This window comes from Octopus bimaculoides, chromosome 25 (genome assembly GCF_046866305.1).
Source record: "Octopus bimaculoides isolate indiv1 chromosome 25, ASM4686630v1, whole genome shotgun sequence".
Taxonomy (NCBI): Eukaryota; Metazoa; Mollusca; class Cephalopoda; order Octopoda; family Octopodidae; genus Octopus; species Octopus bimaculoides.
Window position 1 is genome coordinate 11039512 of NC_142952.1, and position 12500 is coordinate 11052011.

Genomic DNA, 12500 nt, shown 5'->3' on the forward strand with positions numbered 1-12500 from the left:
CATCGCCTCGCTAAATAATAAAAATTTTAGCATTTAGTCAACCAATATCTAAAACCAGTCAGACACTAAAACTACATGGACGCTCGGCTTCATTAATATAGCAGCAAATCTCTCTTAAAACAAACACTGGAGCCTTACATGAAAAAGAACATGGTGGATGTCGTCTCTAATAAAGAAAGCGTTACAGACAGCGATGATGCTGTCAACTGGAAAGCTGCTGATCTGAGACTCAACTGCAACGACTGCTACGACAAATAACTGTTTCCTTTGGCATACATTGTAAAGTAAAAAGGTGAATTCCTTGCTGGTTTCCAAGCTGAAATCTGTTCCATTTCACTTTACATTCAACGGTTTGTGGAGGATTTTTTAATTTATTGGGTAGCAGCACCAATATTAAAGTCCTTACGCTGTGTATCGAGTCAGCATTGAAAACTTCGTTTTCGTACTGTGGATTCAGTAGAAACCAGGAAACCAATCCACTTCTCTCCAAATAATTTTATTCGCAAAAGTAATTTCAGGTCAGCCTCAGTATTATAGTTTTGTCGAAGTCGGTGAGCTGGAAGAATCATTAGCACGCCAGGAAAAATTCATAACGGCATTTCGACCGTCTTTACGTTCGAAGTTCAAATACCATCGAAATCGATTTTACCTTTCATCCTGTCGGAGTCGACAAAATAAGTACCAGTTGAACACTAGTGTCGATATAATCGACTAGACCCCTACCCCAGATTTCTGGCCTTTTGCCAAAATTTGAAGCCGATATTATAGTTTTGTCACTTCTTAGATTGTCGAATTGATCTATTGTCTTTAGGCGTCCTGAGTTTATTGAAGAGTGAAGTCCTTTTCCTCAAACACAGCAATGTTAGGATACACATCACAAACCTATTATCTCGGTATTTGGAGACCTGTACAATTGGCCATTCAGCCCTCATATACCATTCAAATGGCCTTGCAAAATAACTATGTATATCGTATGATTTTCATTTCCCCTCTAACATTTAAAAACTCATGTAGTCAACGTTAAAAACTTTATCTTTATGCTGTAGATCTAGTAGAGGCCGGGCAATCAAATTGAGAGGACGGGGCTTTCTCCAAACAATTCCATTCACGGGAGAAATTTAAACCCGGTTCGACAAACTAATGAACCATCTGTTAATGAAAGGCGACATTATCTAGTTAAGAACTTTAAAAAAAAAAGTTGTATTTATAATAATTATGAAAAAAAAAAATCTATTTTTCCTCTTGTGAACGGGCTTTTTTCTGTTTTCTGAACTTTTTCGAAACCCTGTAATTCGTTTGTGTTTCTTTATTATATTTTTAACATAAAATATAATTTGTATCGATTTTGTTAATCTTATCCAATCTTTTTCTGTCTGTTTCTAGTTTATAAGCGGAACATTTACCATCCACGTGACAAAGTTATAGCTGTTCATGTACCAGAGTACCATAAACTTCAAAATTCTCCATGTAAGTATGTGATATCATTCCTTTCTCCTCTATTCATTCGTTGATAGCGTATTAATCACATCTTTTCACTGATTTCATATCGTGTCAATCGCATATGTTCATGTGGTTTATACTCTGCAGATATCATACATTTTCAGAGACTTCATATTCTGCTACAGACAGTTCCGTATCTTCACTATTGGATAGATATTGTATGATGAATCAGTCATTTACAAAGGAGTTCATCCTGCGTTTGATTAATTTATATATATATATTTTTACTTCCTACTGATACGATGATACCTATTGTAGACATTTTGTTGTCTATTATTTACGCAAATTTTGTGAGCACAAACATTTGTATATACGCAGAAAAATGTCGCTAAAACCTACTGAACATATTGTTTAAATATATATATAAATGGCGGTGCCCCAGCATGGCCCCAGCATGGCCACAGCTCATGAGCTGAAACTAGATAAAATGAAAATGAAAATGACATATATATATATATATATATATATATATATATATATATATATAATATGATATAATATATATAGATAGATAGATAGATAGATAGATAGATACAGACAGACATACACACACACACACACACACACACACACACACACACACACACACAAATATATATATATGAATTCATATGTGCATACATATATATATATACACACATAAATGTAAACACATATATACACATCCCTACATATACATAACATACCCACATGTATACATAGAGACATACACATACACATATTCATATGTATGTAGACACGCACTCACACATATATACATACATATAAATATGCATACAAGCACATATATATATGCACAAGCATACACATACGCATATATATACATACACACATATACACATACGTATGCATACATACGTACGTACAAACACAAAAACATACATACATGCATACATACATACTTATATACGCATATCTGTCCCTCATTCTATCATCTCAAACGTACCCCAGGATTCGGTTTTGTCCTTCATTGGTTTTGTCCAAACATAGAGGGGACAAACAAGGACAGACAAAGGGATTAAGTCGATTACATCGACCCCAGTACACAACTGGTTCTTAATTTATCGACCCCGAAAGGATGAAAGGCAAAGTCGACCTCGGCGGAATTTGAACTCAGAACGTAACGGCAGACGAAATCCTATGTCAAATAAGTCAGCGTTGAATCAGTAACACCAAATAGCGACGCCAAAACGGCTGTGCCAGAACGGCCGTGCCAAAACGGCCGTGCCAGAACGGCCGTGCCAGAACGGCCGTGCCAGAACGGCCGTGCCAGAACGGCCGTGCCAGAACGGCTGTGCCAGAACGGCTCCTACTCTCCTTAACATTGCTAAAACCATTTCCATCTCAATGTCTGGCTCCTCTCTTCAGAGACAGAAGATAAAATCTTCCTCCAACTATTATTGATATTCTACAAAGCTCAGGTAAGGCCCACGATGGAAAATTGCTCTCACATCTGGGACAATGCTGCTGCTGCTGCTGCAGATGATGATGACGGTAATGATGATAATGATGACGATGCATTAGGAGGACATTAACCCCATCCTAAAACGAGCATCTTGACTAATTGGCATAAAATCACTTAGAGCCATACTTCAGCCTCAGTGCGCCGCTTCCCCTCTCTCTCTCTCTCTCTGCCTTTTCTGTCATTTACTATAACAGTCACTTTTCTTCGAAACCGGTAGAGCCGGGGGGGGGGGCTACCTCCAATTAGATGTTCTCATTCAACTCGTCTCTCTTGTCCTCTCATCTCCTCATCCTATCCATCACCACCGCCCAGACCCTGCTCTAATCATTGTGCCCAGTCAGTCCTTCTTTCGTACATACATTTCTCTGCAGCCGTTGACTTCCAAAGATTCAAAAGTCACTTTAATAATATAAGCAAACTCACCAACCCTGGAGGGATCGCGAAAGCGATGGGCACTCTCACTCCCCCGCGAATCCAGCAAATAAAAAATTAAATATTTTTTTTTAATCTTCTTTTTTAAAATTTTTTTTTATTAATATATTTTTCAAAACGATTAAAATGAAAACCCTCCTTACTTCCTCTCAATTATTTTTTAATACAATTTATTTTTAATTAAATTTTGCTTTAATTTTCCAAGGGTATAAGCGAGGACACTCCCACGAAGGTAATTTTTAATTACGCACCCTGTTGCTCATTGTTGAATTTATTCGTTTATTTATCTAACTATTTATTTTGTTATATTACTATTTTGTTTTTTTTTATGTTTATCCTATTATTGTGTTATTCAAAATTTTTTTATTGACGAAATTGCACTTTTCTTCCAATTTGCTTGGTATATTTGCTGCAACATACTGCACTTTCATGGAATAACCTCACGACCTTTACCCCCCTCTCTTGGTAACGAATGTTCACACACACACACACACACACACACACACACACACACACTCGCACGCACCCCCAGCACGCACACACTCACACACACACATACACACACACAGGCGGCGAGCTGGCAGAAACGTTAGCACGCCGGGCGAAATGCTTAGCGGTATTTTGTCTACCGCTACGTTCTGAGTTCAAATTCCGCCGAGGTCGACTTTGCCTTTCATCCTTTCGGGGTCGATTAAATAAGTACCAGTTACGCACTGGGGTTGATATAATCGACTTAATCCATTAGTCTGTCCTTGTTTGTCCCCTCTGTGTGTAGCCCCTTGTGGGTAGTAAAGAAATAACACACATACACATGCTTTCATACACTTGTACAAACATACATTCACAAATAAAATATTGCAAAGAAACACTTTCTATATCTTAATCTTTATCCGTTTGTCTTTTTCCCTTCTTTTTATCTCTTTTTGCCTCTTTTCTCCTCGAACACTTACAGACTGCATTTTGCTTTGGGTCGTTGACACAACTGACTTGATGTTCCCCAGTTTTTTCCAACCTGCTCCATCTGACCATCAAACTGACCAATGATGTCAATGCATGCAAATTGACTAACTTCGAAACCTTTTAGAAGTTAAATCCATCATCAGTCGCCTTAAAAGACATCTGCAGAAGGAATAGAGTCGGGTGTGGGTTCAGAAGAATGGTCGGGTAGTTCATTCGGTTGCATTCAAGACGAGTGCCACGGCATGAAGACCTCTTTGAACTTGACACTAGAACCTAACGAATCGCTGGTCAATTTTAATGACCACATTACTTATATTTAATTATCTGAGACTTTCTGAAAGTAAATTCCCTTGGCCCCACTGTCCTCAGAACAGTAAAGATGAAAGGAGTGAACCCTTCTTTTTATTTATTTATCAGTGTCCCACCATGCCATCACGTCCGCCGATATACTCTGGTGGCTGGTTACGCCTGTGAAGCCCCTCAGTAAGTGTCCAGAAGATTGGCTGTACACTGACCAGTATGACGATCCCATCCATTACTAGTTGACTATTGGGTGTGTACCCATCAAAAGCAGGCTGGAATTCTTTTACCCTATTTCTCGCCTGCAAAAATAAGATATTAAGAATTCTGGAATTATGGCACGTCCATATACTTAGACAATTTCTTTCGTTTTTTTTTTTTTCTCCATAGTTTTTCCTTTCCAGATGTGAAGGCACATAACTCGGTGGTTAGAGTGTCGCATTCATGATTTCGATTCTCGTACCGCACGATGCGTTGTGTTCTTGAGCAAAACATCTCATTTCCAGTTGCTCCACTCCACTCAGCTGCGAGTAACTCTGCGACAGACTGGTTGTAGTAATTCTGGTTATTGAACTAGTGAGATTGTTGAATACAGAAGACCGGAAAAGATAGGCCGTAAATAGGATGTACTCATCTTAGAACGAAGGTATAGTATCCGTTACTAGTTGTTTTAGTCGTGAACCTTGCTGATCAGGAGTCAGCCATGTTTAAATATTATTCCAAAGCCTCGTTTTCGACTGGCTTGCCAGAAGATGGATGTAACTGTGAGTAGTAAGAATAACAGTAATTATTAACATACTGGTGTCCCATTCAGAGGGTATATTGTGACTATGGTCGCTTATACTCCATGCAAACCGGGTAACCGGCCTCAAGACTCTTAGGAATCGAGACAGGACTTTTACTTCTCTTCTGCCAGGGTTGCACAATCAAAATATTTTAATTATTAATTGAAAGAAGCTCAAGTGGACATTTTTCAGTGCTTGAAGATGGTTCATATACCATAGTATGTAACATCCGATTTTTCCCCGATTCTTTCGCCATACTCGTATATCGTGTTACCAGTTTCCGTAGAATAGTTTCTGTAGTGTCACCTAAAATATTTTCTCATAAGAATGTGTAACTATATGGTATATGTATGTGCGCCTATGAGAGAGAGAGAGAGAGAGAGAGAGAGGTAGAGAGAGAGTAAGAGAGAGAAAGAGTAAGAAAGTGTGTGTGTGTGTGTGTGAGAGAGAGAGAGAGAGAGAGAGAGTGCGTGAGCAAACGGAAGAAAGAAACACTCAATACATTTGCCTGGTGTTATGTGTATTTAATAAGTTTGATTCAGACAGAGAATGTGGCCGAAAGAGAGAGAGAGAGAAAGAAAGAGAAAGAAAGAAAGAGAGTGTGTGTATGTATGTGAGTGTGGGTGTGTGTGTTGGTGTGGGGGGGGGGAGCGTGCGTGTGGGAGCGTGCCTGACCTAACGAAAAAAGTAGCACGCAATACATTTTGGTGGTGTTACGTGTATCTAATAAGCTTGGTTCAGTTCCTCATTAAATTCTCGTGCTTGGGATGGTGGCCACCTCATTAGACGACGTTCAGAGACAATCATTGCTTTTGCTAATACAAAAATTGGAACCAAACAATAAATATATATATATATATATGAAGAAATAAAACTTTGGGGAAATCTCAACTATGTACTTGTTGCTGCTGCTGCTGCTACTGCTGCTGGTGCCGCCTCCGCCGCCACCGCTGCCGCTGCCGCCGCCACCGCCGCCGCCACGGCTGTTGCTACTGGTTACGATGGAGAAGGATGTTATTTTCGATTTTCCTTTCAGTTTTCTTCGCTGATTGTTATTTCAAGCGGTGCATCCGTTGTTGCAGGTAACATATTATTGCATCTCGTTCTTGCATCTGATGCAAGCGACATCAGCTGATGCATGCTGCTATTTTTCGCAACGCATCGCGTTAACTGATATTCTTTTACCACTCTTACTACTATTACTACTATTACTACTACTACTACTACTACTACTACTACCACCACTACTATTACTGCTACTACTGTTGCTGCTTCCACTATTGTTATTGTTGTTGTTGCTGTTGTTCCTTAATAATACTACAATTATTATTATTATTATTATTATTATTATTATTATTATTATTATTATTATTATTATTATTATTATTATTATTATTATTATTATTAAGGCGGTGAGCTGGCAGAATCGTTAGCATGCCGGTTAAAATGCTTAGCGGTATTTCGTCTGCCTTTACGTTCTGAGTTCAAATTCCGCCGAGGTCGACTTTGCCTTTCATCCTTTCGGGGTCGATAAATTAAGTACCAGTTACGCACTGGGGTCGATGTAATCGACTTAATCCCTTTGTCTGTCCTTGTTTGTCCCCTCTAATGTTTAACCCTTTGTGGGCAATAAAAAAAAAAAGAATCGTTAACACGCCGGTTAAAATGCTTAGCGGCATTTCATCCGTCTTTACGTGCTGAGTTCAATTTCGCCGAGGTCAACTTTGCCTTTCATCCTTTTGGGATCGATGAAATAAAGTACCAGTTACGCACTGAGTTCGATGTAATCAACTTGCCCCCTCCCTCAAAATTTCAGGCTTCGTGCCTATAGTAGAAAGGATTATTATTATTATTATTATTACTACTGCTACTATTAATAGCATTAACAGCCTTGTTTCACCAATGTATTGTAGTCGTGTAAGAAGCTAGGAGTGCTGTTAGATACAATAAGGAACATAATGGTTTCAATTTTGGCACAAGGCCAGCAATTTCGGACGCGGGAGTAAGCCGATTACATCGAGACCAATGCTCAAGTGGAACTTATTTTATGGATCCCGAAAGGATGATAGGTAAAGTCAACTTTAGTGGAATTTGCGCTGAGAACGTAAAGACAGAAGGAATGCCGTTGAGCATTCCTGGCGCGCTAACGATTCTGCCAAGTCGCTGCTTTGGATCATATTAATATACTGATTTCAAATTTTGCCACAAGGCTAGCATTTTCGGGAGAGATTACATCGATCTCGGTGTTCAACTGGTGATTATTTTATCGACCCCGAAAGGATAAAAGATAAAGTCTATCTCTGCGGAATTTGCACTCAGAATATAAAGACGGACGTAATACCGCGAAGCATTTTTCCTGGCGAGCTAACGATTCTGTCAACTCGCTGCCTTGGGACACATTAATATATTAAACGTACTCTGGCAGTTTTGAGCGTAATTAGATATACTTTTAGGACATATCAATAAATGGTGAACTGTACTCTGCTCTATTAGTTTCATTTTCTTTCTCGTACGGGAGAACGAGATCGAAGTCCTGGCAAGGTTTGATTTGTGGGTCTTCTCAGCAATAATATTGTTATTGTGGTTGTTTAAACCCCCGGGTCAAACATGATTGAACATTTCTACGATCAAAATCTTTCCAGGTAAGATCATCCTGTTTTTAAAGTGTGTACGAAGGAATATATTATTTAATGTGTTCTTTATTACTTAAGAGTGGAGGCGCAATGGCCCAGTGGTTAGGGGCAACGGACTCGCGGTCGGAGGATCGCGGTTTTGATTCCCAGACCTGGCGTTGTGTGTGTTTATTGAGCGAAAACACTTAAAGCTCCACGAGGCTCCGGCAGAGGGTGGTGGTGACCCCTGTTGTACCCTTTTGCCACAACTTTCTTTCACTCTTTCTTCCTGTTTCTTGAGTAACGCTGCGATGGACTGGCGTCCCATCCAGGTGGGGAGACACATACGCCACAGAAACCGGGAAACCGGGCCCATGAGCCTGGCTAGGCTTGAAAAAGGACGCATAAATAAAAAATAAATTTATTACTTAAGACAGCAATATGCGATTTCAAGTACATTCGGTTGCTAATTCTATCAGGTCATGTTAAAATTTAAAGGATCACTCGCTATGTCTTCTCGGTGAGGTTTGCTTTGTAAATCTCGAACGATGTTTGATCTGGAGATGTTTTTAGCGAGGTTTAACCTAAATGTCTTCTCCGCAACGTCTAACTTGTAGTATTTCTCTGGGATTTTCATAAGCAGCTCCTCTTTGGGGACTTTGATCTGTAGATCTTTCCCCACTGAGTTACAGTTAAGTCAGCTTCAACATTTCATGGATGTAACTTAATGCAATTCGTTTCGGCAGCCTGCTTTTTATATCACCCCATCACCCAATATGCATTTCGTTTCGGCAGTCTACATGTTAAGCCACATCACCACCCGATTCAAAATACAATAATAATTCTACTATAGACACAAGGCTTGTAATTCGGTGGAAGGGAGATAGTTAATTACATCGACCCCCAGCGCTCAACTGGTAATTATTTTATCGACTCTGAAAGGATGAAAGGCAAAGTCAACCTCGGCGGAATTTTCAACTCAGAAAGTAAAGACGGACGAAATGCCGTTAAACAATTTGTCCGGCATACTAACGATTCTGCTTAGCTCACCGCCTAAATGTTGGATTTAGAAAGGCCACAGCCGAGAAAGTGAGAGTAATGACGTTTATATTACTCTGAGTTTTAACGAAGTAAAACTTACCTCTCAGTTTCTCTATACTCACTTTCTTCCCTTACTCCACCCCACAGTTTCTCTTCTTTCTCTTCTCCTTTTTTCTCCCATTCTCTATGCCTTTTCTCTCTTTCCTTATTTACACTTTTAGTATCTCTCTCTCTCTCTCTCTCTCTCTCTCTCTCTCTCTCTCCTCCTCGTCTTTCTCCCTTCTATTTCGATTTTCTTTCTTTGATCGTTCTTTATCTTCTTCCTTGTTCTCTCTTCTTGTCTTTCTCCCCTTTTTGCCTGTCTGCCTCGCTCTCTTTCCCCCTCTCTCTATCTATCTATCTATCTTTCTCATTGCTATCCCTCTTCAGCACACTCACACAGATATAGACAAGTAGAGAATATAGAAGTATATATAGAAATAGACGAGTGACATCAGAAAATAAGAAAAAGTAGATCGACCACTCCACTCAAACTACCAGCGTTTATCATAGCAGCATTATGATTCAAAGATGGCGTCAGTGTAAACAGACACAGCAGACAAGTTAACAAGAGGATCTTTGGCCACTATATTTACTTTCAACGACCTCCTATTACATATAACATCCAATAAATTTTTAATTGAAGCTTTCGTTTCATCCCCTTTCAAAGTGTCTAAACCTACTTCAAATGACACAAATAGTTTTGCTGTCAGGAATAACACTGCAGCGTCGTCACGCGCATTTCTACGACGGCAGACTGTCGTTGTCACAACATGGCTGACATAAAAATAAACGTCGTTAGCAATTACATTTGATGAAATACTTTTACTTTAACTGTTGTTTGTTATATGGTCAAACCGTCAGTAACGCGTAGAACAAAATGCTTTGCGGAATTTCTTCCGACTCTTTACGTTCTGAATATAAATCTTTTCGAAGTCAGCGTTGCCAGTCTTCCTTTCGGAATCGCTAAAAGACAAATAGAAGACAAGTGCTGGGGGTTGATGTAATCAATGAAACACTTTCCCCTGACGTTGCCTGCCTCGGGCAAAATATTTGGAACAGTCGGTTCATTGTCGGTGAGAAGACTATTCTTTTTTTTTTTACTTTCTTTTACTTGTTTCAGTCATTTGACTGCGGCCATGCTGGAGCACAGCTTTTAGTCGAACAAATCGACTCCAGGACTTATTCTCTGTAAGCCTGGTACTTATTCTCTGCGCTTCTTTTGCCGAGTCACTAAGTTACGGGGACGTAAACACACTAACATCAGTTGTCAAGCGATGGTGGTGGGGGAGAAACACAGACACATAAGCGCGTGCATACACACACACACACACACACACACACACATACACATGCACACACACACACACACGCACACACACATACGACGGGCTTCTTTCAGTTTCTTATTTCGTTATTGCCCACAAGGGGCTAAACATAGAGAGGACAAACAAGGACAGACAAAGGGATTAAGTCGATTACATAGACCCCAGTGCGTAACTGGTACTTAATTTATTGACCCCGAAAGGATTAAAAGCAAAGTCGACCTCGGCGAAATTTGAACTGAGAACGTAACGGCAGACGAAATACCGCTATGCATTTCGTCCGGCGTGCTAACGTTTCTGCCAGCTCGCCGCCTTTCAGTTTCTGTCTATCAAATCCACTCCACAAGGCTTTGGTTGGCCTGAGACTATAGTAGAAGAGGTGCCACACAGTGGGACTGATCCCGGAACCATGTGATTGGAAAGCAAGCTTCTTACCAAATAGCCACTCCTGCGCCAATATACGTATATAATGTATGTATGCATGTGTGTATGTTTGTGTATACATATATGTATATACATATGTATGTGTGTGTATGTATCCTACGCAAAACACTTTCAATACAGGAACCACGAGAGCATCACAGCAAACCACAGTACATACCCAAGGCACACAGAGCTGCGCTCGGTAGTGAAGTGAACGCACGTTATAAAAATAAAACTACTGAATAATAATAATAATAATAATAATAATAATAATAATAATAATAATAATAATAATGATGGGGTCAGTGTAATCGACATAGCCCCTTTCTGAACTTGCTGGCCTTGTGCCAAAATTTGAAATCATTATTATTGTCATTATTATTAAGATGGCGAGCAGACAGGATGGTAAGCACGCCAGGCGAAGAACTTAGCGGGGCATTTCGTCCGTTTGTACGTTCTCAGTTTAAATTCTGCCGGGGTCGACTTTGCCTTTCATCCTTTCTGGGTCGATAAAATAAGTACCAGTTGAGTCAATGTAATCGACTATGCCCCCCAAAGAATTTCAGGCCTTGTGCGTATAGTCGAAAGGATTATTATAATTGTTGTTATTGTTACTGTTGTTGTTGTTGTCATTATTGAAATATTAATAATACGAAAAGGGAAAAATCAGAAAGCAACCAAGCCAAAAAAATATCATCAGAATCTTGAAGATGTAGAAAAGCCAGCAATAAATCATGTAATTTCAGTAATTAGAAAAGAAGCTAATTTTTCTCTTCGGAAGATTTGAAAGAGAAAAATGGTGCCTTGGTTTCCATGGTGACGGGGAATTTTCAATTAAATTTCCATTGATTTAAAAAGCAATTTCGAGTCGCCATTTTTCATATGAAATATATTTATTAATCCACTTGTCTTGATCAATATCTGTGGGCATGTTGAGTCATTCATGCGGAACGAAATATTTTTAGTGATAACATCATACTCTCTCACTCTGTCGCTCGCTCGCTCTGTCTGTCTGTCTGTCTGTCTGTCTGTCTGTCTGTCTCTTTCTCACACGCACACACACACACACATATATATACATATTTACATGATGGACTTCCACACAGTTTCCGTCTACCAAATTCCTTCATAAGGCATTGCTAGGTGCAGGACTATTGCTGAAAACACTTGCTCAAAGTGCAACGCAGTGGGATTGAACCCGCAACCACATGGTTACTGGGCAAGCTTCTTAACCACTCAACTATGTACATCAGTACATCCTGGCACACACGCACCTACAAGCACATACACACCGGTTGCGGAGCACTGGTGTGTATATTCTCCGCATCGTATCGCAGAATTTGCATATAATGCCGAATGTACTTTTGGTGAACGTGAAGTACTCTTATAGAGCATCTGGTTCGCCATCTTATGAAGCATCGAAGAATTTACGTGGATTGCAAAATATAAAAGTATATAATACTGGCGGATATGTTGAGTGATTTGGTGCTAGGATTTAGAAACTCGATGGTTGCTATAGCGTACAGACGGTATGCTATTCTCACACACACACACACACACATATATATATACATGTCTTTCCTTACTAATGATCATTAGTAAAGAAAGACACACAAAT

At 39.6% G+C, this 12500-nt stretch overlaps 1 protein-coding gene across 2 annotated transcripts in view; it reads left to right on the forward strand.

The window, feature by feature from the left end:
* Positions 1–12500, forward strand: part of LOC106875564 (uncharacterized) — a 61661-nt gene that overhangs the window by 40857 nt on the left and 8304 nt on the right. Inside the window, exons 2-3 of one of the 2 annotated variants that reach the window (XM_089342287.1) lie at positions 1384–1467; positions 3603–3629. In XM_089342287.1, the coding sequence (XP_089198413.1) occupies positions 1384–1467; positions 3603–3629 (111 nt within the window). The remainder of the gene's footprint in view (positions 1–1383; positions 1468–3602; positions 3630–12500) is intronic. The other variant, XM_014923768.3, reaches the window with a different exon arrangement.